This window comes from Anguilla rostrata, chromosome 1 (assembly GCF_018555375.3).
Source record: "Anguilla rostrata isolate EN2019 chromosome 1, ASM1855537v3, whole genome shotgun sequence".
NCBI classification, from domain to species: Eukaryota; Metazoa; Chordata; class Actinopteri; order Anguilliformes; family Anguillidae; genus Anguilla; species Anguilla rostrata.
The window spans coordinates 21,181,662-21,209,032 of NC_057933.1; the positions used below are offsets into that span (position 1 = coordinate 21,181,662).

The following is a 27,371-nucleotide window of genomic DNA, read 5'->3' on the forward strand; positions in this document are numbered from 1 at the left end:
CGTACTCGTCACATAGCCTACGTTGAATTCCTTTACTTTACAGACTGTTAAGCAGGCTTCGCATCACAAACGCCATTTAGCCAGCAATGACCACGTGAAATCCAGCATCAATTGACGGAGAAGAGGAGGGAGCTGCGCTTCCATCTGGAGCACGCATGCTCTGTGAGTAAGATCCGGGCTTGGGGCAGGATGAATGCTAATTTCCAAGATGGCGGCGGAGGGAGGAGGGAAGGAGATGAACGAAATTAAAACTCAGTTCACTACCCGGGAAGGCGTCTATAAACTCCTCACTCACTCTGAATACAGCCGCCCAAACAGGGTGCCTTTTAATTCCCAGGGCTCTAACCCGGTCAAAGTCTCCTTCGTGAACGTCAACGACCAGTCTGGCAACGGCGACAGAATCTGTTTCAATGTGGGCCGGGAGCTATACTTTTATATCTACAAAGGCGTCAGAAAGGTAAACCGTGCGTTACATTCTCCACACATAGGGTTGTTATATTCTGAACATTTGTTTAATGAGGTCTAGAAACAATGTTGTCCAGTTTGGCTGGATTGTGACTGACGCAGCCGAAGTGATAGTCCTCCCCCCTCCCTGCCTCCAGTTTGTTCTGCGCGTCTCTTGTAAAAGTGTTGTGGTGTGCGATACTAAGCTGACAGCTTAGGGCCTCTGTTCACCTGCAGTGAATTCCCCATGCACAATATGGCAGTGTTATGAAATCCCAAAAGTTCTCCATAAATACGTGCGTGAACTTGGGAGAGTGAACTTCATGGCGCTTCCGCTTCATTGCTCGGGACGTGGCTTGCGGTACACCGGCGGTAGCCTCATTGTGACAGATATGTTTGGCTCAGTGCGGTTCGCGTGGATATATTGGTGTCACGACAATATGGCCAGTCCAGTGTCCTAGACTGTCTAAGAACAGCTTTGTCAGTGCATGTACAGTTTTAATAAACATATGGGGAAACACTCAACTATGTGAGATTGTGTGACAGTGATGCGTGTAGCTACTTTAAGACTCGTGTGGTTTACGCTAATTGCTTGTCTTAGCAAATTGCGTGTAGCCAGCATGGACTTGTTCTGGAGCATTGGAATTTGCGATCATCGCCTACCCAAACGTAGGATATGAAACGACATCGGTGTGTGAGGCGGAATTATCAGCGTTACTTTCACGAATGAGCGGTAACGAAAGTGGTGGAGGAGGAAGGACACATTTCCAGGCTTCACAAGTCGTGAGGCAGTACTACAGTGAGCAATGTCATTTTGGATGATCGAGTGCCTCGAGCATGACTATTACTAGTGCTTTGGCCCAGAGTTGGGCACTTTGTCTCAGTTTAAATATTTTTGTAACCCCACATCTACCTGTTGTGTTGTTGTCCATTACCCGCTGGTTGAGCAGGCCTGACGCCATAGCTGTTTTTATCGGTCTGCGCTTGTAAACAACCAAATAAACGGGAATATTATAAACTCGTATCCAGTCAGTGGACGCTCTTAATAGGGCGATTAAGGATGTCTCGTGTGAGTTATCGGCTTCCACTTACTCATGACTGAATCCTCCCTGGAAATTTCGAAATTATTCTGGTATTACTACAAGTATTAGTGGTTATTTTGCATTATTTATTAAGCGCGAATCAAAGTGTTTGATCGTTTCAAAAATTGTATTAGGCTACATCATGCAGCACTGCCATACTCCTCTGACATTGGTGATTCAGTATGTGAAGATAACGGGTGAAGTTTTAAATGGATGGTTCCTGACAACTAACTGTTTTTTGACAACTAAAATTAACTAAAGCTGCTCCATGTTAAATGTGAACCATTAACCGATATGGGCAAGGTGAGGTACTAGGCTATGCTCTCCAGGCCTCCAGGATAAAGCCCTTCTGACCTCTTGAAGTGGGAACGTTCTGTAACTTAGATTTCCCATGTCAGTGAAGCATGACTGCAATTCACTTGGTGCACTAAAAGGCTTTCTGAGGTTGGGCCACTGTTGCTTTTCCTTATTCATAGGCCTCTGTCTGCAGCATATCTCAGAACTTTGAGTAGCATTTTAAATATGTATATGTAAACCTTATCAATGTGTTGCCCTTACCTGCCACATGCGATTGTGGTTATACCTTTCATGATTCCTGGAAAGCATGTGTCTGCTTTTAGTTTAATTCTTGTGTGTGCGCTCTTTTGGGGTGTTTTCAGGTTCTGATGCACTTATGAGAAGTTTTGGTGTTAATTTCTTCATTATCTGTTATGATAATGGTTGATTTCACTCAACCATATTATTAGCTAGCCTAGCCCAGCATGTCTAACAGGTCAGATTGGCAAATTAGATCAAACTATCATATGTATTTATAAGTAACATATTTTAGCAAGTGTGAGCAAGTTAAATTATTGCAGAACAGATTTATTTGAAAATATTGTGCATTTGACTCAGAAGGCCTATAAAAAGTAGGCCTAGTGCTTGCTTAAATTTGTTACTGTGAGCTAAGAACAAAGTGTGGTGGATTGTATCTGGGTCAATGGAAGTGTGGCTAATTACAATTTTCAGGGTTGCCCCAATTTGTCATTTGACTTAGCCCAGTGATGCTTAAACATAATGCAAATGTTTTATTTCAGTTGCAGCATCATTAGGCCTAGACATTTTCTCAGAATATTTAGTGACTATTCATTGGATGAATCCATGCTTATAATTTCTTTGTTGAAACTGCTATCAGTGCCACTCTGACTAGATGTTGTTTTGGGGGTATATCGGATAAACAGACTTTGTTCATCTGTAAATATAATTCCTCACATATAAAAATTATTATTTTTAAAATTTGGCATCTCTAATCCTGCCCGAATTTGCAAACTACAGTGCCCTCCAAAAGTATGATTAATGATAGTGTGAAAATTTTGCTGTATAGTTAAGGCATTTGGATTTGAAATCAAAAGATGAATATGAGACAAAGGTACAGACAATCAGTTTTTAATTAATGACATTTACATGTGTATACGTTTTACAGAGATAGCTGTTTTTGTGTTGAGTTCTGCCATTTTAGGCTATGCGAATGTAAGTTAATGGATTGACTTCAAATCGACATTGACGCGAATCATTTGGTATCTTCTTTGGAAATGCCTCTCCAGGCCTTCACTTCAGCCACTTTCAGCTGACTTTGTTTTGGGGGGTTTCTGCCTTTGATCTCCTTTTCAGAAAATGAAATGCATGCTCGATTGGATTTAAATCAGGTGACTGACTTGGCCAGTCCAAAACTTTCCACCTTTTCCCATTGATGAATGCTTTGTTTGCATAGGCAGTGTGTTTGGGGTCATTGTCTTGCTGCAGGATGAAGCGGTGGCTGAGAAGGCTGGAGGAATTTCTTTGTACATAGCCAGACAAAATCCGTACACTTTCAAATTAATCCTACTGCTGCCATCCTGCATTACATCATCGAGAAAGATTAATGAACCTTTCCAAGAAGCAGCCATACATGCCCAGGCCATGGCACTATCTGCTCCATATTTCACAGATGAGGGGGAATGCTTTGGATCAGGGCTGTTCCTTCCTTTCTCCACACTTCCAGCATTTCATCGCTTTGGTAAAGGTCTATTTTGGTCTCATCTCTATATAAACTTTGTTTAAAAACTCTCCTGATTCATATTTGTATTTTTTGGCAAATTCTAATCTGGCCTTTTGATTCTTGCTGCTAATAAGAGGTTTGCATGCTGTAGTCTAGCCTCTAATTATGCTTGTGAAGTCTTCAGTGTACGGTGGCTTGTGATATTTTCACCCCTGCCCTCTGGAGACTGGTGGTGATGTCACAGACAGATGTTTTAGGGTTTTTCTTCACAGTTCTAAAGATTCATCTGTCATCAAATGTATTTGTGTTCCTTGCCTAGCTTGTACGGTGTTTATTTCTGAGTCCACCAGTGGTTTTTTCTTTTTCAAGACTTTCCGAATTGCTGTACTTGATGAACCCAGTTTCTGTGCTATCCTACTTAATGAATTCTTCTGTTCTCTCAGCTTTCAGGTTAGCATTTTTTTAAAAGCTGTAGTTAGTTCTCTGGTCTTCATGATGGTGTGTGCTTCTGTCTCCAAATGCAGTCTCAGCAAATGAAAAAATTCTAAAACCAAGACTAGACACTCACTGCTCTTTTATGTGTGAACATTTAATGCAAAAGCAAACACCTGTAGCAGCAGTTAACACCTGTCAGTCATCCATTAACCTTTGTCCAGGTGAAAATGGGGAGCCTCAACACACAGCTGTTTCTGTGAAATGATAAAATGTATATACATATAAATATGTCTGCAAGAATGTCTGTGCTTTTGTCTTGTATTCATCTTTTAATCTCAAATCCAAATGCCAGCAATAATTTCACCCTACTGTCACCATACCTTTGGAGGGCACTGTTTGTAAAGCACACTCGTATACGCCCCCTACTGCTGGCTTATGAGAGTAAAGGCAAGTCATAGTTCTCCTCTGAATCATGTGGGGCCAGCCAGATTCTTCTTTTCACACCTCAGCCACAAGCCGTAGCACCTGCACAGTTGGGGTGCAGGAGACTCAATCATATGTATGTGAAGAGGGCTAGCCAACCGGAGTCACTCGATGTAAGGAATGAACACTGCAATCGCCACCAATTCAGGCCCTTCCATATATCCCTTGGGCTATATGAAGCCAATTGTGCAGCGACCCCACAGGGCTGTCAGCCACAGTCAGCAGTAGCCTGGGCCAGATTTGATCCAAGGCAGTGGTGCTCGCTCATGCGCTGCTAGCAGTGTTTTTACCGAGCAGGCTACCCAGCAGTCAGTTCCTCACATATATTGAGTTTGTTTCCACTTCCATGTTGTCTTTCTTTGATCGCAGGGGTGACGTGTCTATTCACCTTTTATGCGGTCTCTCTTGAGGAACACTACGTTCCCCTTTAAAATTTTACTGTTCAGCCATTTCTTCTTGTTGTGTTCAGCCAGAATTCAGTTAATGCTCTGAATCATCATTCAATGCTAGATTTTGTCTTCACAACTGAAATGTAGTGATGAAACATTAAGCAGAAGTGTTTATTAAAATCCAGTCCTGTACATCAGAATCTTGTTAGATTGAGACTTGAGAGTGCTAGGCTGTTTAAAGCATAGCCTTGCATGGGCTTTTAGTGGACTACAGTGATGTTCTTGGTGCACTGTTGAAACGTTCTTTACGGTCTAGTGGCTACGACCATTAATGATTAGACTGTGAATGAAAGCTCAAGTGAAAACCAATTAAGAATGGGAGACCATTTTGAGGAAGAGTAGATTGCAGAGCAGAATAGAGTCATAATACGTATATATATATACACACATGCACACAGAACTGTCATATTTTGTTAGACAATATGACGGTTGAGTTTCTTGTGAAAGTTAGGCTTGTCTTATTTATTTTGGGCAGGTTTTTTTTTTATTTTTAAAAAAGGAAATACAGTGGGTCCCCATACAAGGCTTTTTAAAAACCTCTGGGCTAATAGGAATACAGCAAATTGCGGGAAATGAGGCTTCATGCTGTTGTAAAAAAATTCAGCTTTGGAGTACCTAACTTTGTCCAAGTGGAGTGCACAAGAATTACCCTTATCAAGGATAAGGACTGTGTACATTTGGTCATGGTACATTTTTTTTAATTAAATTCATTCGTTTCAGGTCTGTGTGACACACATCGGGGGTGCATTTCGTAAGGTTCCTGGAAAATGGACAAGTTTGGAATCAGGTCATCTTTGTTTGATGCAGGACATTCCCATGACTCCTGTCTGTTTATACTGGTTTCTGTGGCGTAACGTTGTGGCATTTGTACGGGATTGTGTATTTACACTTGTGCTTGTGCTTTGCTTACCAGGTGTCAGGCTTCACAGCACATGCGGGAACAACCGCTCTCAACATGGATTATGTGTGCAGCAGTCAAAAACAGTATGCAGCAGGTGTTTCATTTTACATGAGGGACAAAAGAAGCGATGGTCCTCCCAAAAGTCCATACCTGCTTACTTCAGTCAAGTGTGTGGTTGTTGTTACCAGGTATATCCAAGGCTGGCTAAAATGGTTAGGACCGATACATCGCTGGTAATGACGGCTATTTGGGGACTGGCTAAGGTGCGGCATCCTTGTTGAGTTTTGATGATTGTAAAGTGTGACCTTGACTAGTTAAGGGTCTATTTTTCAAGATATAAACCGTGAGATTTATTTGACTGCCAGTGTCTCTGCAGTCCTTCAGATAATTGAAGCTAGCGGGCAGTTCTTTAACTGCTTTCATCCCATTTTTCCCAGTTTAAAATTCCCAGGAATATTTGTTTGTTCCTTTATTTTCCCCAATTTTTGTCAATGCAGACAAGCACCTGCCTCCTCTGAACGTGCTGCCAGCAGCCGTTTCTTTCTCACCGACTTGGCTACGCTGCTGCATCGGAGCAGTGCCGTTCAGGACCAGCTTGCACAAGCGGGGTGTAGGCGACTGATCAGCCAGAGGAGTAACACCTGTGCAACATGGGGACAATCCTGCCAACTGAAACCCGTACTCGCTATGTGAAGCTCTGACTAATTATGCACCCTCACTGCAGGGCTGCCAGCGGTAGCCAGAACTGGCATAATTAGGACCCAATGCCTGTTCATCCGTCATAATATTAAGAACAAATCCTGCAGTCCAGTCACCCCATGACACCCCTCGCAATTCTGTAACATTTGGCATGTTGTTTGCCCTTTTATTTTAGTTGCGGTCACACAAATATTTGTGTGCCTCTTATTTTCCTTAAGGGTTAGGGTTTCCCTTGAAAAGCAGATTTTTCAACTGCTAAGAAAATTTGATTTGCCCTCGGTAAGCCTGGTAACCTTTATTGGTAAATGTAAAATTAAGAAACATTTGCTCAGCTTTACGCAAGTGTAATCTTGGTTGGTTGCATAGCATTTTTAATCATCATTGGGCAATTTAAGGCTGTCCCTGCCTGTGGCTGAGGTCTGAGAGCCCAGCATCAGTCTGCACATCTTGTCAGGTGCCTTAAGGCCCCCTTACACCGCTCAAAATGAGCTGGTCCCTCTGCCAGTGCGTTGTCTGAGACTGCGGGGGGAGAAGACTGCTTCAGCCAGAGTTTTGTGTGTCTGGAGACTGTTTCAGAACTGCCCGAAGGAGAAGTAGGTACTGGACTTCATTGACTGCAGAGAGGCAGCTTTACTCTTTCTCCCTTGTTTCTGGGAGAAAGGATCGCCTGCTATGTGCTGATGAAGCAAGTCAAACATGGCTCTTTTGATTGCTCCTTTGTGCATACATTCTCTCAGTTTAGAGCATGTTTGTGACCAGCTGTGCTGTCAGTTTCGTCACATAGCAGATGAGAGGTTTATCTACTTATGCATTTTCACATTTCTCTAAGAACATTATGACCGTGACGGAATGCTTGGTGTCTGTGCCGCTTTAATGATACACAGCTGGGGATCCTACATTTTAAAATGCTTTAAATGTACTTTTAATGTAAGCTCTGCTGAACATGTTAACTGTTTCTGTATGGTGAATATCCACTTCATAGTTTTTATATATACTATAATTTTTTTAATGTGCGTATTGTATATCGGACATTGTCTTGGATTTTTTGGGATTTTCATATTTTTGTTGTAATTATGAGTTTATAAAAAAGAAAACCTGTTGGGAATATTTGTAAGGATCTCATCCAGGGTTTTTCCTGGCTCAAATTTGGGCTTAGGTGGTGACTGTGACAACGAATGCCGTCAGTCTAGCTTTACTGCCATCGTCAACTTGACATGTCATCTCCCTTTATTTAGCTACATTTAGAATGTAAAGTTCTGGTATTCAAGGGACCATCTCAATGCATTGAGAGGCCATAAAAAAGTAGCAAAAATTTGCAATTGAAACAATTTTTAAAAATATTTATTGAAGAGTTACGTATTGTAAGTGCCAGATTTGGGGGGGGAATATAGCCTGTACTGAAGGATGTCTCTAAATCAACTAATGTCAACTAATGGAGTCTCTAAAAACAGCACCAGTCAGTTTCAGTTTGTGGTACTTGTTGTGACTCATCCTCAACTCAGTCCTTATAAAGAATACTTTATCCTTGTTGTATTTATTTACACTGCCTTCCTGTTCCCCCAATGGCCATAGAACATTTCCTCATTGACTTGTTTAGTCTTGTTTTTCCAGCTTGTGAATGCATTTGTAGCGTGTTTACATTAACCCAGGATCAGCTCTGTCTCAATATGAGCTTTAGCAGTATGTCATCATATGTGACTGTGTCAAGCCAATGCATAAGTGCAAAAAAATCCAAACTGCAGGCACATTGCCCAGATGCCTCGAGTGTTATAGTCTCAAGTATGCTCACAAGCACCTGCTTAGCAGGTGCTCACCCTGTCGAGAGCTCGTGTTTCTGAAGAATTCTAGTAGGGCCGGAAGCTGAAAGAGCATGTTGTTTTTTTAATTCATGTTGTTTTATTTTAGAATCAGTCCAAATCCGCTGAACAGTTTAACTCATTTGACCTTTACACATGGTTCATTAAATAGAAACAGGTCACTAATGGCGTACAGGTTTTTTGGAATGGTAACCACATTTCCTAATTGTTTGTCTGAGGAGTATCTTAGGTATTTTTTTGGATGATAATTAAAAAAAAAAAAAAAGATAATAAATGTAATAATGATATATATAGCTGCAAGCAGCAATTAAGGGGGCCCAAGCATGAGTTATGGCTTGCCAAAGTTTGGATTTTCAGCTGTTTGCCGTAGTGCCACAGAGTAGCAAGTCAAGGGCTGATGGCCATTGGAGCCCCCCCCCCCCAATCACAGTTTTTTTTTTTTTACATCAGGCAGTTTTTCCTGAACTGCAAAAATGGTGGAAGAAAAATAATAATAACAAAAATAAGGAATACAATGGGGTGCCTTCACGCCTTCAGTGCTTGGCCCCCTTTAATAATACTACTGATAATAATAAGCAGTTTACTAGGGTGTAACAGCCTAGAGTTTGGCAGGGAGTCTGTTTTCTGAATCTGTTTTCCTGTGGGCACAATGCTCAGCCGCAGTAGAATGCTTCCTTTTCTCCCTGCCAGACTTGGCTTTGCACTGCTCCTTCAGTGGAGCTGTGTGCCATGTCAGTGTCTCTCACTGAGCCAGAGCAAGCCTTTTCTGTTTGTTTCTCAGGATGTTCTTTTGCCCTGAAACTTCTTGTGCTTTTGGTTGGGGTACATCAGCTCTCTGTCACAAAAACACACACCCACACACTGTCAAATAATAAAGATGGCTAGCAAGCATATTCTCTGTCTTGTATGTGAGTTATTGTGCCCTGTTCATATTTTTGATGATATACAGAATTAGACAAACTTCAAAAGTTATTTTCATGAAATGAATGAGTCATTGGCCTATGGATACCAACACCAGTAGAAAAGCATGGGTGTTATCACATCATTAATTGAGACATTTGCCGTAGACTGACAGTGGAGGCCTGGAGGTTGCGATTAGGGTGAATAATGAATGCCTGTTAATTTCATTTGTAATTTCATGACACTGCAAAAACACTAACAATGCAGTGTTGCAGCCAGGAAATGATGTGGTCTGATTACAGTAAAACTATTCCTGCAAACAAAATAAGTCCTACTTGAATTTCAGAAAGACGTAATATGTTTATTAAAGGGATAGTTGACCCTAAAGTGGGGTGGGTAGGGTGGCCGATTCTTGAGCCATAAATGAATCCCCCCATTATGGCACCTTCTGAGCTGTGGATCCTTCTCTGTTACCCTCTCTGCTTTCTGCCTTTTTGAATAAAGGCCAAAAAAGAGTTAATGGAGGGCAGACTATTTAATCTGACAATGACTGTTCTCTGCAGTGTCTTTTTGCAGATTTGATTAGCCCATCAAAAAAGGCTGCACATGGCCTCATTTCAAAATGAATGGATGTCTGTGAACAAGGAAGATATGGCTAACATTATGCTTTAAAATTACTCCGTAATACCAAAATAATGAAAACTTGTCTTTGAAAAGTCATCTTTCACAAACTAGTTCATTCTAAGGTTGCATGTGCCTTTGCAACCATAGCCATAAAGATATAGCCTAACTTCTTAAGTGATCATGGTTTCATTAGAAACTTGCTCACTAAATGTTAATGAAAAATGGAGAACATTTTTTAGTTGTTTGAACATGCAAACAGTGAACAACACCATCTATTGAAGTCAAATTTGTATTCAGTATGATCATTTGACTATGCCAGGAGTGTGTTAATTTCACATAATGTAGAAGGAGTTCAAATGGGCTTCTCTGTTTCCCAGTATGTTTCTCTCATTCAAAAGGAAAATGAATTAATTTAAAATGAATAATTTCATTCTTAGGTCTATACATAGTCAAGGCTCCAGGTAGTTGATTCTTTTCATTAGCAAAAGGAATAGCATAATAAAAGCTACCAACTATTTTTAGACATCATTTTGCACCCTTGACTGATTACTGGTCAAATATTGTCTTAAGTCACAGTGCTCATAAAGTATATTCAATACACATTTTAATTTTAAATTCAGACCATTCCAAGAGGTCAGGGAACTGCAAAAGAGGCCATTAGTGATTCAGAAGCACAGGCCACTACAAAAGGTTTATGCTTTGTTTTACAGTTGTCACTGCTGCTCCCATGCCCTGAAAGTTCAACTCATTTGCTCTGGCTTCTTTTTATGGCAGCTATTACCATTCAACAACAGTGGCAGTTTTGAATATATAAAATGACTATGCCTTGACCCAAAATGATTATTTCTGTGAATTGTTTGAACACACAGATGAAAGTAGGTGTTTGCATTCAGAGGCTGAAGTTATTAAATAAAGCAGACAAATCAAGCCTTTGTGCAGATTATATTGTGAAGACCAAATGATATTTCCCTGCTAATCTTCCATACCGTTTTATTTACGTATTTTAAATGGAAATCTCTGTGAACACAACTGCTTCTGAAACTTGCGGACAAGAACCAGATCAGGATTTTTTTTGGATTTTTTTAAGGGTGGTCAGAAGGTTAAACAAATCATTCCTTAACACTCATTGAAGTTACATAAATTAATGTTATTGTTGACTTTTTGATGTCTCTCGAAATTGTACTGCAAGGAAGAAATATGCATGTTCTGCCATTTGTAATGCTGAGAGGTGGATCGAGATGAATCCTAACTGATAACGTGTAGATGTGCTGTACTTAGCATCCTTACTCTGCGGCAGTCTTCCAGTAACAACAGAAAAATAATGGGATGCGCTAATCATGTTGAGCAAAGACCTGTAATCAGGCAAAGATGGCATGCGTTCCTCAGAAAATTCAGATCGTCTCTCCCGGTCTGACGGTGATTGCAATAATTGAATAATCTTTTCTGCAGGCAGATGCAGTCAGAGCAGGGGCGGTCCAGGGAGGGTGTTGTAGATTAAACCTCAAGGTTGATGCAAGGATGGTAAAGAACTGTGGTAATGCCTAATGCATGAATGAGTCAGCTTAATAATGCATTTCCGCAGTGCACAGTATTTTTGCTATTTTCCTCACGTGTGCGTGTGTGCTTGTTTCACTCACATACACACACGCACGTGCACACACATGCACTCACGCATGCACGCACGCACAGTATGCAAGTACAACAGGGTATCTTCAGATTGGCTGAAGGGGAATAGGCAGTTTGCAGTGGCCCAAATGTGACAACGTGACGAAAAGATCTAGGGCTGCATGAAACATAATTAGATGGTCATTTTAATATGAAGGTTCTGTATCTCAGGATTGGATGGTCCAATTTTTTGTATGGGGAAAATTTTTACAGGCTCATGGGGATTTAGTTATTACGAGAGGTGGCTGGGTGGTGTCTGTCTTCATCATTATTAAAATGACATTATTATGCTCTGTCTCAGGGTGATCTCTTGTGTACTGAAACATTGCACGCGGCTAGGCAAGTCATTTAAAATGTGCAGTGAGTGAATTTTAGGCTTGGAGTCCCATGGAGGAGGGTTTCACTCTGCCATGTATTCTCTGCCTCAATGTGCAATCAAGGAATTTGGGTTTTCATTCATATTTTCTGCATGTTTTGCTTGGGTTTTGGATGACCTCCATCAGGAGTACATATGTGTTCAAAATCAGAATGAATATTCCTCAGGTAACTATTTGAATTCCCATTTTCAGGTACGCGTATGCAAATGTACGCATACTGTATATAGAGATGGTGTATTGGAACCAATGAAATGCTCTCAAAATGTGCAAACCCTGCCTTCTGATCTTATTGGCAGGCTTAATTACACCATACAAGATCAGTAGAGCACAGAAAAGTATTAGAATCCAAAACATATATGTATCTGACCTAGGTCTGGTGGAAATGGCAGCTAAGCTAATATTATATGCTGGGCGAATGAACAAGGATGCCAATCGTCATAAGAATGCATTGGAGCCGTGCAGATGACAGTAGACGAGAGTGCCTGAGCAGCGCTGCGTGTGTGTGTATCCTCCTGTTCTCTCTCCAAGCGGCCAGTTGAAATATTGAAAGGTAAAGCGGGAGGACGTACCGGTTCCCTCCTCCCCGCGCCGTTTATAAGCCCAGCCTCTGAAGCCACGCCCGCTGATCCGTGATTATGCGCTCGCGGATAAACGGCCCCGCGACAGGCTCGCCTCTCCGCCTATCTCTCACCTTCACCCTGTTTACCTTAGGAGTACGTGTGGGGAAGTGTGCCCTTGTGGGAGGGGTCAGGCCTTGTAACATGTGCAGGGTTCCCAAGTTTTAAAGCAGTTCTGAAGCGATTGTCAGCTTTTTTTTTTTTTCTTGCTGTAATATCAGGAATTTCCTGTTTGCAGATGTGCTGTTCTGAAGGAGGTGGGATGGGGGGTGGGGGGTTGGGGGGGATCCTCTGCTGACTGAAGTGGCGGAGAATAGTTTGGCCTGTGATTGGTTTCTCTGCGGCATGATAGTTCCCCTTGAATATTACCCTTGATGTTTGTGTCTGGCAAGGAGAAAGCCAGGAAAGATGAATGTGCTTGTTTGCTGTAAATGAAGTGTCAGCCTCCAGGTGGTACTGACATGTAAAAGTGTGAAGGCTCAACTGACTCAGCATCTTTCCATGGTTTTTCTGTGGAAACGTTGCTTTTGAAGAATTTAAAGAATCCCACTACCATTTGCTTTAAGCAGTTATTACCTGTTCTTTTTTTCAGTGTTCAGTTTCTTTTCCAACTTCTCTTTCCATCCAGCTCTACAGCCTGGACTGTTTGATCAGTTGCACCTGAAAGATATTCAAATCACTCTGGACAAGCAATAGCAACAGTTACATCAGGGGAACATCACAGGAACAGCTTTGCCCAAGCTGCTAAGAAAGTTCCAGCACAGGAAAGATACACCAGCACATTTGTGAATTCTTAGCACACCTCTGTACAGACTATTTGAGGCTCTCCTGATGTTATGCACACCAGCATCCCAGATAGGACTGGTTGCCCCCATGAGCCTGTTTTGTACGCAACCATTATTAAGCCATTTTGTTTCCGCCTTTTTCCAAAATTACTGGTTTGGGTTATGTAAGAGTAGACTACCCTGTGGAGGGTTACTGTGTCATTTTCTAAGAATGGGGCCTGGGCTAAATCTTGTAAGTGGCTGTGATCTGATGTTCATAAACATAACATTGTGAATACTAAATTACCGTTCAGAAGGAACGAGGTCTTACATCGTTTTACATCTTACATCAGTTTGCCTGCTTTTTTATGAGTGAAGGTGTGTAATTATGGTTTCAGACAATTAACTCTGCGAGCAAATGATATGTTCTGTGCATTTAACATTTGTCTCAGGGCTCTGTCAATCACAGGTGTCTGAGAATTTATGGAGTGAAGACTTGGTAACACTGTGTTGTGGCTGATGAGGACAACTTCAGTTCGGTTCACTAAGCAAGCAGAGTTCCGTTTATGGCTTGTGGGATTGTACTCCATGCGTGCACCCAAAGACCACTCTGTTAAATACCATCATCTTAGGTAGGGGACAGCACATTTCCCTACTCGTGTTGACCATGTAAGTTTCTTGTGTTGCATAGCAATGTCTGAGTACATACCTGTTTTCCACTGGGTATGTACAGTGTGTTTTTTTGTCCGTTGCAAAATCTGGGCGGTGCATTTCCCTACACGCTGTAAGTCATCTTGAACCCACTGAATGGTGGCGCCACCAGGCTTTAGGGTTTTGGGTTCCGTTTCCCAAATGTGTCTGCTCTGCTGCCCTTGTCGTTAGTCCCTCATCTCATTCTAAGCTTGTGGTGAGCGTGCCATGAAAAGCAGGCCTTCATCTTGTCCTCGTATTTACTGTTTATTAAGTGGGTGGATGCTGTGTCACATGACTCTCAAACCAAAGCTGTGACAGTGTGTACAGTGCAGCCAGGATTGACAAATTGTGCGTCCATACCACGATTGTGTAGCTCAAGGGCCTTTCATCCTATATCCTAATAGAATAGAAATTTGTAGGTGATGTAAGAAGTCTATCCAGGTTATTGCATAACATGGGGAAGGATACTCTATGTGGTGATTTTGTACGACTGACTGCCTTATGAAATTTGCTGAATCGTTTTTTTTTTTCTCCAGCTTTTACAGTTTAACGAAGAAAGCTTATGTATACAGATGGGTTTTTCATCTAGAGCAGCCGCACAGTCATCCTAACAAGTTTCAGATCTAGGACGGATATTTTGAATCCTGTTTTATTCCAACAACCACTGTATTAAAAACTGCATGCAAATAATGACTCATCACAAAGAGGATCTGTGTTCTCTATGCTTTCAGACAGGGGAATCATTCACTGCTCTTAGCTTCTCCTTCATTAATAATAATAATAATAACAATGATGATGAATGAATGATATGCATTGCAGATTTTTATTCATTTATGTTAACAAATAAACAGTTGAACACTGGTACTGACAGTACATTAGTGAACTTGAGTATATGCTTGTAAGTAACCCTTACTATAGTCTGTGTGTTATTCCTGTCTTAATGTGGAGGAGTGTGTTCAGTGAATATAACTCAAGTATCAGCATTATCAGCACATACTGCACGCTATTGATTTGACCTTTAAAATAATCATGCACCATGCTATACAACAGAGTCCAGACTGAGTTCTTTCCAAAGAGGATGATGTGATCATTCCAAATCTTTGAGTTGCCAGATTTTAATAAATCTTCAGTTGCTTAATTGTCAAAATGTTCTGCAAGCATCAGAAGCATAACGTGTTATAAATGGAAAAATGGAATGAGTGCATAAAGGTTTCTGAAGGGAAAAAGCACATTTCTGTTGGATTCTGGAGAGTATGAGGTCATGCAGTCTGAAGAAAGAGTAGTTAAAGAGCATTAAGGAAAAGGGAATGAGAGAGAGTTGGTGAAATCAGGAGGAGTGCTGAAATGTCTGGCCTGCAGAATTGCTGTCCTTGGGGTACAGCAAACTCACCATTTTGGCATGTAAATGCTGGCAGGAGACCTTGTGCCTAGAGGCTAATGTATGAACAGTCTGATGACCAATACTCTCAGTTGCTACCTATATATCTGACTTGTACTTGGGCTGAAGTTAAGAAAGCCTGACCACCCGGCTCGTTTAATATGGAAGATGCATCATTTTAGGAGCACCAATCCAAAACATCCCTTCACAAGTCCAAAACGTTTAGTGACACTACAAAGAACATCTCGCCTGATCTACTGAATTTAATGCATCTCAGTTTTTCTGGCCTGCAAAGTGTTCATCTGTTTGTCTTTGCTGAATGGATAACGACAATTCATTACGTTTCACCCAGGGAGCCTTTGAAATCCATTCAGATTCGTTTATCCCTTTGAGCCGCAGTAAAGTACGCGGAGCATTTAAGAAAGCGCTACCCGGTGCCTCCATTCATGTTTTTAGGATACGATTAAAAGGAACAGCTGTTCGCTTTAAGGAGCTGAAGTGCTGCCGCCTTTCCCTATCGCCGTGGAGACCGTGAGAGATGATGCTGAGTCGGTGGTCAGGGAGAGCTGGAGATAGAAGGAGCTGATCTGTTACATTGTACAGATTTCCCCTGCAGCTGCCTGCTCTTCAGTGATGCTGCTGCCGGTATAAGTACGGAGTGGATTCGGTTAGGGAAGCATGCATATTCATCGCTCAGTCTCTATGCACTCGTTTTCACTCGTTACATCAATCCACACTCAGAAACAGGTACTATTTTGTTGCTAATTCTCAGTACAAGTACAGAACCTCCTGTGAAAGAGGTTTTGTGATGGTACAATGAGGGTCATAAAAGTCAAGCTTTGTTAAAGAGGTGTCATTGCGGAACAGAACTTTAGCAAATGTTTGCTTCTGATAACACAAGGTTTTTACTGTCACCCACTCATGCGGTGATGTCAGAGTTATTGCTGGATAATTAACATGTAGCTTTGTGAAAGGCAAAAGAGGTAGTGCTGGCATATGCCGTTAATCTCTGACTTGTGTGAGCCACATATAATTCATAGACAATTTGAGATCTGCTGTAATTGATTTAAATGGCATAGCTGTCCTTTTTATTGCCCGAGAAGACTTTTTCTTCCATCACTGTGAAAGCATCAGTGAGTGATTATACCATATACTAATGAATACCCCCCATCGCAATCTATTTTTGTGATCGCAGTTTGTTTCCTAAGTTCTTTTAAGTTAAACAAATACCACTGTTACTGCTGCTAATATTATTATTATTATTCAGGACAAATAACACATGCCACATACAGAATTGAATTCAGATCAAGCAATCAATTTGTAAAGGTTTCGATGAACAGGTTAATAATAATTAGGTATTGTTGACTTTGTTAATAATTCTCGCTTTGGTGCCAATTTCATAATGCTAAGAAAGCCCAAGGATTTCAATTTGTGAAAACTGGCAGTGCAGTTAAGATCCTGGTAAAGTGAGATTTAATTGACAATGGCAAGTTAACGAGCACATTAACACATCAAATTGATGCAATTAGCACATTAACAATTAAGCACATTTAGGTCTGTTGGATGACATGTCCTTCTAAAGCGCTGTCAGCAGTCTAATGACACCCCACTGTAATTGAATCCGGACCGGTGGCTTGTAATTGGCTGTAGCGTTGCACAGGGAGGGCCTGTGGTGTTGCTCTGACTCATCAGACAACAGGCCTTCCTCCGGTCAGTTAAGGGTGTGCAGTCTGCCTTGTCCAGCTGCATGAAGTCCTATGATGCAGTGACTGCAACTCGGATGATTGAATGGAAAGAATTAACTGCTGGTTACTTGTGATTTGGATGAAATGTTCACGTCTGTAGTAATTGACAAAGGGATGGCTCAGTGATGGTACAGGCCTGTTGTATCAGAAGCGTGTTTGGGGGGGAAAAAACTGTTGTTTAGCTCGTAAACAAGCAGCATTTCTTGGGTCATGAAATTCTACCATTTGAACCAATCCTATTAGGTCTTTGTCGCCATTTTCTCTAGAAGAGTGGATATCCTGGTCACTGTTGACTATACTTTCTGAATTAAAGAAGAATTGCTTGTGCTTCTGAAGGAGTTCTCCTGTACTCAAGATACAAGTACATTGGTAGGGTACCTTCAACCTTAATTTCCTCTTCAATTTTCTTTCTTTATTGAATTCTGAATGAAAATTAGTATATGAAAAATGTTTTAATTAAAATATTTTATGTATAAGTATGGATCTCCTCTGGCTTTCTTACTCTTTTATAGATGGTTCTGTTTGTCACCACTCTTCATGCCAAACGTCTCTGAGGAATAGTAGCTATTCCTCCTGCTCCAGTTTGGCCAAACAGTGCTAGTTTGTGAGGGAGGGAATGCATATTCAGTGGTATATGCATCCAGGATTCTATGCTTAGTAGGATAATGAGGCAAGTGTGCACCTGTAGCATTAGTCCACTGGGATTCTCCCTCTCAGATTCAGTGTACCCTGAGCTGTTGCTTTTGTTTGTCATCCTAATGTGTTTTGACAGTAAATTAAGAAGTCTAGATTTTTCTGCCTGAATTGAAACTAGGAGCTGGCAGTTTATTCAGTGTCCAGGGCCCTCCTCCGCAGTAGTTTAAGGTCTTTCCCCTCTCACTTTCCCCCTCTTTTTCTCTCTATCCTCCCTTTGTTCCTTTCTTCCTCTGTTGGTCTCTTCTCAACACCTCGCCCCCTTGCTTCTGAGGGATTTTATGGAGCCTGTGGGACTGGAGAGTCAGTTGCATCATACTCTGGTGATGTGCTTATGCCCCAGTAGGCACCAGGCTCATCTCCGATGTGTCCAGCTGTCTCATCCTCCACTGTGAAATTTCAGTTTTTATGATTCATTCACAAACGGTCCTGAGTCATCAGAATGTCTGGCTGATGAAGGTCATCTTTTGAAAGTATTTTTTGACTGTCTTAATTGACCGTTCAAGTCTTGGCAAAAGCTGGAGATTCTGGGCCTGCCAGTGGATTTAGAGATTACAGCTTCATTTGACCACCCTGCACTTAGGGTTTTCAGTGGAGCTCGCAATCCTCAAAGTCTGTATGTTTGATTTACACATCGTGGGGGATACATTTGACCATTGTCCTACAGGCTACCAGTGCACACATGCACATACACACATGCATACATGTACAAACACAGACATGGACACACAGTACCACCACATGCAGAGTTCCTTTTTTGATGCCCTGGTGGTTTGGTTTAAATACAGAGACAAGGGTAGGAAATGCAATGAGGGGATGTGGAAACAGAGTTAACACTTTATGGTGTGGATAGAAATGATGTTCAATAGTTAAGGAAATTATTGGTGCAGACATCTATCCCCTCATCCCCAGTTAAATCTACTGCCCACGCACTCATCACCTGGTGGTTTCTGTTTTGGCATATTCTTTCAGTTTAACAGTAATAACGAGTAGTCCCTTCCCTGCTGGTGTGTCCTGGTGGTGATGGCACCAGATTCCTGTACTGCATGAGAGTGGTGTGGTGAGAATGACTAGTGTTTTCCTGAGAGTTTGCACAGTCACCATCACTCGCCACCTGCTGGCAAATAGATGAAGCGCAGCCTAAAAAACTCAAATTCTCATCACCAGTGGCTCTTGGCATGTAAAAAATTGGGTGCCTTCTTATTCTTAAAAAAATTTGAGAATTCAACCATGTATATGACTGAAATACTTATGTGCAAAAGTTGTAGAACATGGTCCAAATATGTGCTTACAAACGTTTGATTTGTGTTTGAACACTTATGAATGTACACAGAAGAGCTCCCTCAAACTTTTCATTATTGACTTTTCATACCTCATAATTGGAATTCTCAATAAGCATTGTTCCATGCTACTCCACAAATATTAGCGTGCTTACCTGCTTTCGTGCACTAGAGGGTAACCACTCACATTTTGGCCGTGAGCACAGCTTTGTCAGACCTAACGGCAGTGGGTGCGCTTCACTCCGATGGCAGGTTCCTCCAATGCATTACCGTCATCCCGCACTGTGTCCGAATGCAGCCATGTCCCCTCAGCAGCCCCCCGCAGGGACTGTGGCCCCTCGGCGACCCCCCTCAGGGACCCCGGCCTGGGGGAGAGTTTTACAGGATTAGACCCAATCCTTTAGTCAATTAGCGCGTGGCTTTAACTGCCAGAAACATTAAGTTCAAATTAATTTTTCACGCTGTCTTGCTTTGAGGGGATTTGGCCCCCTCAGACTTTAACAACCGTTTCGCTTTTGTGCTTGTCTCACGTCCCCTTTTTGCATCAATTTTTTTGTTTTTCTGCATTGTGTAGAATACAAGCAGGAAAATTGTTTATTTTTATTTTTTATTAATTACTCATTTTTATTTATTTTCACAAAGAAAAAGATGACATGATTTGAGTTAGGCCTAGTCACTGGATTTTAGGTTGAATGCTCTGGTATTGCGTGTAACCTGGATGTTAGCAAACTGTGACAAGCCCAGTTGATTCTGAATAGTCTCCCTAGCCATTCGTTTACCAGCATTAGGATCGAGTAGTTGATTCGGCAGACACTAATGCAGAGTGCAGGGCCTGGCCGTGGCAGAATGTGAAACAGTTTTACTGTACTCACGCACACACACTGACTCTAATTCTATCCCTACTTCACTTCCATTTCCAGTTTTGGCACAGCTCTCTGTTTAAATCCCTGTTTCAGCCATTCTGATGTTGGCTGCACAGTTTTCTGCCTGGCCTACATTACTGCTTAATCTGTGAAGAAGCAGGGATAATTGGTATGAACCAGTCATTAAAAAGGCAGATCTCCTTTTAACTTTACCCTTTACCCATGTCTTTGATGGATAGTTTGTGTATTTTTGGGTCCTCTGTCCCTCTGAAATAAAGCCCATACCCGGTATGATTACGTGTTTGTGTTTGCGCATTGACTGCAGTGGAATAGACTTCATTCAGTGCCTTTCATATACAAACACTGTGGCACGGGACTGGAGTCCATGTAGCTGTATTTTGTATCTGCTTTCCTATGCCTTGAGCTGAAAGATTTTTGCCTTTTTGCTTGAACTGTCCAGTTTTGTGCCACTTCAGTTCACTGGAGTGAGCAGAGTCTGAGTTGGGATGGTCAGTTGGTAGGCCTGGGCAGCCTCGTAATGGTGATGCAGGAGGCTAATTCAGCTCGTGATAACTGGTCTCGCGCACACACTGGGGGGAGGGGAAAGTTTTCACCTTGGATGTCTGAAGTGCTGTTTCCATGGTACTGGAGAGCTGGTATCAAGAGGCAGGGTTGTAATCGGTTCTTTCTCCTCCAGTAGGATTCATTTGGTGTATTGGTGGGTTTTTTGGTACAGAAATTATGTAGCCCAGGGATGAAACGCCACAAAACCTGCCTGAGTCCATTGTTTAAAGGCTGAATGTGCAGCCCTGGAATATGTGAACTGTGTCTGCGTTTTCACAGGATCCTTTTAATCAGTTTTCCGTATGGTCATGTTTTTGTGTTTCTGTCTGCACATGTGTGACCGAGTGGATTCTGCAGATCTTTCCCTCGCTGCCTCCAAGGCCCCAGAGAACACCTCATTCAGTTAGCTGCTGTGTCCTCCGTCCTGTTCTCTTCTCCCCATCTGCCGTTAAATCTGACCAGAGGAAAAACAGTCCGGTCACTGCCCCCAGTGAAGTTCCAGCTGAAGATGTCTCTGTATTAGGCTATATTGTCATAAATTGTTTTGTTTTTTTGTTTGGGTTTAAATCTATCAGGTCTACATTTGAGAATTATTTGTGTTCTTAAGTGGATTACTGGTCTTCACATTTATATTTAATTGTTCACATACCTATTATCTCTGGAGAATATTATCTACTGAATGTGTTGCTTTGGCAGGAGTGGAACTGTAAATGTGAAGGGAACAGACCTCATTGACCTTATTTAAGCACACTACTTAGCTGCTCTTAAACAGTGCAAGTTTCCTGTTTACTCTCATCTCATGTTGTGCTATTTCTGTACTCATCAGAAGGTACACTGAGGACTTTAGATTGAATTGAAACTAATTTAAGAGGTTGTGCCAGGGAATCACAATTAATTTATACTTAATTATATGTATAGCATGTGATGTCCTGCTGAATTGCTATCTAATCTACAGACTGAATTTGGCCATGAAGCCTTAACCAAACCATGGTATTTAAATTTAGAAAATGTACTTAACTTGCATCACAACATTCCCTTGAGAAAATTATGTGTGGAACTTTGATACATCATACATTCACCAACCATTTGCCTTGATCATATATGACTGCATAGGATTCTGTATGCTTGGTTTGTGCAATCAAAACCTTTAAATGAGTTAATCTGAAGCTGAGTTAGGACTGTTATACCCTGCTTATATGAAATAATGATAGCCTGACGCAAAAACTGCATTATATTTCAATATTTATTTGCTTGGCATATATCCTTGTCTGGGCTCAAAGGTTACAAAAGCATTATTTTGTGATTCTTGGATTCACACATGCAAACACTTGGTTCGAAATGTGGCTCCCTAAACAACGTACAGTGCAATTTGTTTGTGGTAAGGTTGGAGTATCTGTGCTCGCGCTGGTGAAACGGTACAGTGGGAGCGGGAGAGAGGCGCCGCTCACCTCGTGCGTCTCCGTGTGTCGCAGGCCGCCGACCTGAGCAAGCCCATAGACAAGCGGATATACAAGGGAACGCAGCCCACCTGCCACGACTTCAACCACCTGACGGCCACGGCCGAGAGCGTGTCCCTGCTGGTGGGCTTCTCCGCCGGCCAGGTGCAGCTCATCGACCCCATCAAGAAGGAGACCAGCAAGCTGTTCAACGAAGAAGTAAGTGCTGCGGAATTACCCACGTTCCACGCGCGAGGGGCGCCTGTGCCACGATGCAAGGGCGGGCGTGCATTATACGAGTTGCGGGATCCCGATTGGTTTTTTTTCTGTCTTTTTTTTTTTCCTGATCGGGACCAAATCGTAAGAAATCGTAACGTCGCAAACCGCAAAATACGAGATACCGATCCGACTGGCTTATGGGCTCCCGATTTGTTTTCTGACATATCGGAAAAAATTTGGGCACAGTCGGCTTGAATTTGTCAGGTGTGGGAGATCATACGAGCCGATTCTGTGTTTCGATTCCCGTTGACCAATCAGGAGGTGGCTCCGTGTATGACGTTCTGCCCGCTGTCCTTTGCCGACGGTAACGTCATCTGATCTAGTCGGGAGCTCGTATAGTCTATGCTATCATCCAACCTGTTGTCACAGTCTGAACCTCGTTAAGTGTGAGAGGGCATCCGAACTCCCGACGTCGTAACCCGTGAGAAAATCGTATAATGTACGCCCGCCCTAAGCTTCACATCTCTCTGTGCATTTAGTATCTTCTTTTTTTTACGCTCCCTGAAGGTGTTAACAGTGTCTATTGTGTTGGGTGGAAGCTTCCAGCGTACGGGCTGTCGGTATGGCGTGATAGCATTTTCACAGTGGGGGCTGACGGGGAATGATGGCCCTTTGTGTGCTGCGGTCGTCTGCACTGGACGAAAGGACGGGATTGGACGGGCGTGGAAACCGGAAGGGAAGCTTCTAGCAACCTGAGGACACCGGCACCCAGAGCGATAATTCGCAGGAAATTATTTCTTTTAATCAAAAGAGTATCACGCTGTCAGTTGTTTAAGGGTCGTTGCACATGTTTCAGCTCGAGGCTCCGCTGCTGAACTCCTCCGTTTGATCGCTCAAGCGGCGCAGATTTACGAGGCACGCGGTAACAGAGGAGGGGAAAAAGTAATTTTGTTGCCGCGGTTGAATTTAATCCGCCTAGTGACATTTCCATTAAAAATGCAATTAATGGGGAAGGCTTTGTTGAGTTACTTTTAATAACGGAAGTTAACATCTGTTTTGTTTCCCCTCCCCGTCCCTCCTCTCTCCATTCTTCCTCCCGCCCGTTTCTGTCAGAGACTAATAGACAAGTCGAGGGTCACCTGTGTGAAATGGGTGCCGGGCTCGGAGAGCCTCTTCCTGGTGGCGCATTCCAGCGGTAGCATGTACCTCTACAACGTGGAGCACACGTGCGGCACCACGGCGCCGCACTACCAGCTGCTCAAGCAGGGCGAGAACTACGCCGTGCACACGTGCAAGAGCAAGTCCACACGCAACCCTCTCCTCAAATGGACGGTGGGCGAGGGGGCGCTCAACGAGTTCGCCTTCTCGCCCGACGGCAAGTTCCTGGCCTGCGTCAGCCAGGACGGCTTCCTGCGGGTCTTCAACTTCGACTCGGTGGAGCTCCACGGGACCATGAAGAGCTACTTCGGCGGGCTGCTCTGCGTCTGCTGGAGCCCGGACGGCAAGTACCTGGTCGCGGGCGGCGAGGACGACCTGGTGACCGTCTGGTCGTTCCTGGACTGCCGGGTGATCGCGCGCGGTCACGGACACAAGTCCTGGGTGAGCGTGGTGGCCTTCGACCACTACACGACCAGCGTGGAGGAGAGCGACCCCATGGAGTTCAGTGGCAGCGACGAGGACTTCCAGGACCAAACGCACTTTGACCGCGACCGGGCCAACAGCACGCAGTCCCGGCTGTCCAAGAGGAACTCCACGGAGAGCCGGCCGGTCAGCGTCACGTACCGGTTCGGCTCGGTGGGCCAGGACACGCAGCTGTGCCTGTGGGACCTGACGGAGGACATCCTGTTCCCTCACCTCCCGCTGTCCCGCACGAGAACGCACACCAACGTCATGAATGCCACCAACCCCCCCGTGGGCGTGGGCGTGGGAGTGGGCGTGGGCGTGGGTGTGGGTGTGGGCGTGGGAGTGGGAGTGGGAGGGAGCGGCGGAGGAGGCAGTGGGAGCATCGTCATTAACAACAACCCCGGCACAAACGGCAACAACAGCGGCGGGAGCACGCCCGGCAACTCCCTCCCGGCGCCGTTGCCGCGCTCCAACAGCCTCCCGCACTCGGCGGGCACCGCCGCCACCGCCAACAGCAAGAGCGGTGCCGCGGACGGCGCCGTGGCGTCGGGGGTCAGCAAGTTCGCCACGCTCTCGCTGCACGACCGCAAGGAGCGTCACCACGAGAAGGACCACAAGCGCAACCACAGCATGGGCCACATCAGCAGCAAGAGCAGCGACAAGCTCAACCTGCTGGCCAAAACCAAAACGGACCCCGCTAAGACCCTGGGGACCACGCTGTGCCCCCGCATGGAAGACGTGCCCTTACTAGAGCCCCTCATCTGTAAAAAGATAGCACATGAAAGACTCACTGTCTTGATATTTTTGGAGGACTGTATAGTCACAGCCTGCCAGGAGGGATTTATTTGCACATGGGCGAGGCCTGGCAAAGTGGTAAGTTCTGTGGTGAATTGAAAAAGAGAACTGCTCCTCCCCCTGGTATAGTTTTTTCCCCCAAACACATAAACACTGGTCCTTTTACTTGCAGGGCAGGGAGTGTCTCTTGGCGGGACCTTCTGGTCCTAATACGTCATCTAGGCTCACAATGCAACACTGACAGTGTGTGTTAGAAATGCGTTGCAGAACCATTGTCACGTTTCTGTTTGGCTATGACTACAGCTGCGCTAAACTTCTTTGGCAACTGGTTTCTAATAAAACACTCAGAAAAGCAGTACTTCCAAAGTAAGCACATTCATAGAGTTAGCTTCAGAACCATGGAGGAAGAACGGCCATAGCATATAGCTTTAGCAGGCCGCATATTTGTATGTATGGTGACCCTTCTTCCTATAAGACCACATATAGAGGAGCAGCTGCAATACTGAAGAGAAAAAATGATTGGCCTTAATGAGCTTTATAAAGGTAGTGTCTATAATCAAACCACAGGCAACACACTCCAAACTTGTTCACACTGAACCTCAATACCACATGACACCCCCTAGTGTTGGGAGGAGTCCCACAGCAGTGGCCTTACAAGTGGGAAGGGGAAAGGGACGGTGGAGCTACGTAAATGATCTTGTTCCTTATCAAGTTGTCCAAATGCAACTCTCCTTGTTTTCCTTTCCAGGGTTTATTGTCATCCCAAAACCAAGCCAACTCTCCTAGTGGAACTGTAGTATAGCCACCGTATTTCTGCTGCTATGAAACCCTCATCAGAGACATAATGTCGTCAGAGCCTGACACTGGCCTTCGCTCGCACAGCATTGCAAGTTTGGTTTTTGTTTTTTTCTTCCTTTTCTTTTCTCGTGTTTGGTCTTTCTATGGTTTTAAGAAACGCGCCCCAGCGTATGGCTAAAGTCCACGAACACAAACGTAAAAGGGCGGGGCGCAATTTTGGACGGTGGCAAACAGTATCCCAGCAGTGTCTTTTTATTTTTTGTTTCCTTCCCATCGCCACCACGGTCCCTCGACTTTTGTCTCTTATGTTTGCTTTCAGTGGAGACGGCACCTGACCGTAAATCGGTCTTGGGTTTTACTGAAGCCCGTTTTTTTGGAATGGTGGTAACTTGGCTATCACGATACGACCTCATCATGCCTGCTTAGTAGATGCAGAAAAGGAACTGTTTGCCTCCATCCAAAATTCTTATAAAATTGAAACCCTTTTTCATTTGCATTATAATCTCACTATTGAATACTTTGCACTGATTTCTTTTTTTTTGTTGTTTTTTCCCCCCGTTTTTACTTTATAACTACTATAAAGGAACAAAAACATTTGAGGAAGGCCTGGATGCACTTGGGTTATGACAAGTCACTATCTTCTGGCTTGGACTTTTTGAATCTGAAAGCTGGATGCTGCAATCATAGTTTTTTAAAAGAAAAATTGTTTGCACTTAATAGTTTGTTAGAAGAGAATGGCTTTACAATTTTTGGGTGCGCAAGGACTCCCAGACAGCTACCTGGTGGAGAAAATATTAAATGATTAAAACCTTTGTATCTATTGAGCATTTATTTTAATATTGTTTCAGATTAAAACATTGCTCTGTATTATATGTATAAAATTGTAATTAAGTGATTGATGGGGCAAAGACAAATGATCATTACGTTAGTGGAAATTCATCTTCATTAAAGGAAAATAGTGATATTTCTAATGCAGAAAAGTATACATCTTAATAATATTAAAACAATCTTGGATATGCAGATTTTTGTTTTTCTCTTCTGTTGTACAAAAGATCATTCAGATGTATTTTTCTTAATTAAATGTTTGGTATAGGAGGTCTTTGTATCAAATGCTCTTATCTCCAAGATGAAGCTCAAATGCTTACTTATTGTTACGGATTCACAAAATGTACAGTAGTGGGGCAGAGGAACAGTCGAACTCCGCAATTATTTGAAGCTCAGGAAGTCTATGGTAGACTAAAAAATATGATATTTTGCTTAACATCATCAATGCTATTCTATGTAACATTAAGTAGCATCCACTAGGAACTACTAAGTTCAAGGTTCAGCAGTAGGACCTTTTTTTGTGTGACACTATTAAAAACAGTTCTAATGTACCTTCTTTTGTGACTTTCAATCTTTGTTAATGGTATCCATGACTGGGTGACTGCACACAACAAGAAAATGGCAGCCTGGTTTCACCATCACTTTGACATTTCACATTTTTTTCCTTAATGAGAAAACAAATGATTAACAAGGATGCCTCTGGTGTCGTTGTTGCTGTTTGAAGCTGTTTGTCTGTTAGCAGTGGGTGCAAGTTTATCTTTTTATTTTGCTACGCACAAACATGGTAATATTACAGAGTCCCAAGTCTTTTTCTGCTGACAAATGGTTACAGTACAGTTCCTTTGTGCTAAAGTATTAGTCATAGCAGGGAGGAAACTTCCAACACATTCCCTCTGCAAAAAGCACTGGAGCGCATTAAAATGACATGCTGCCATTATTCTCAAATTGGATCCTCTTAAGGTTTGAAGACGGCAGCTGTGTTGCCCTCCATTTCCTGAGTCAAACCGTCCAGGAGCTTATTGCCTTCCCTTCCACGCGCCAGTTTTTCCCCCAGTGGAGCATGACAACCTCCCCCTGATCCCCGAGAATCCAGCGTCTCTTCCCTTCCTGTAAATCCCAAATGAAGCCGAACAGCCTCCTCTCTGGTTGTTTGAGCTACGAGAGACGGTTCTTCAAAGCTCTGTC

At 43.1% G+C, this 27,371-nt stretch overlaps 1 protein-coding gene across 2 annotated transcripts; it reads left to right on the forward strand.

The window, feature by feature from the left end:
- The first annotated feature begins 26 nt into the window (after nt 1-26).
- wdr20a (WD repeat domain 20a) lies at nt 27-26,737 on the forward strand. 2 transcript variants are annotated; one of them, XM_064329686.1, is made up of 4 exons: nt 27-162; nt 21,963-22,145; nt 23,259-24,641; nt 25,312-26,737. In XM_064329686.1, the coding sequence occupies exons 3-4, from the start codon at nt 23,346-23,348 to the stop codon at nt 25,363-25,365; spliced, it is 1,350 nt and encodes a 449-aa protein (XP_064185756.1). In that variant the 5' UTR covers nt 27-162; nt 21,963-22,145; nt 23,259-23,345; the 3' UTR covers nt 25,366-26,737. The 2 variants fall into 2 exon arrangements, with proteins under 2 accessions (XP_064185756.1, XP_064185748.1); XM_064329678.1 differs by lacking the exon at nt 27-162 and adding an exon at nt 173-457.
- The last annotated feature ends 634 nt before the right edge of the window (nt 26,738-27,371 follow it).

Bases quoted from the DNA above. Each gene is read 5' to 3' on its own strand.
- wdr20a (XM_064329678.1), top strand. From the start codon at position 194: ATGCTAATTTCCAAGATGGCGGCGGAGGGAGGAGGGAAGGAGATGAAC. The intron at 22,146-23,258 runs GTAAGTGCTGCG...CGTTTCTGTCAG, and splicing joins GCAAGCTGTTCAACGAAGAA to AGACTAATAGACAAGTCGAG. The intron at 24,642-25,311 runs GTAAGTTCTGTG...TTTCCTTTCCAG, and splicing joins GGGCGAGGCCTGGCAAAGTG to GGTTTATTGTCATCCCAAAA.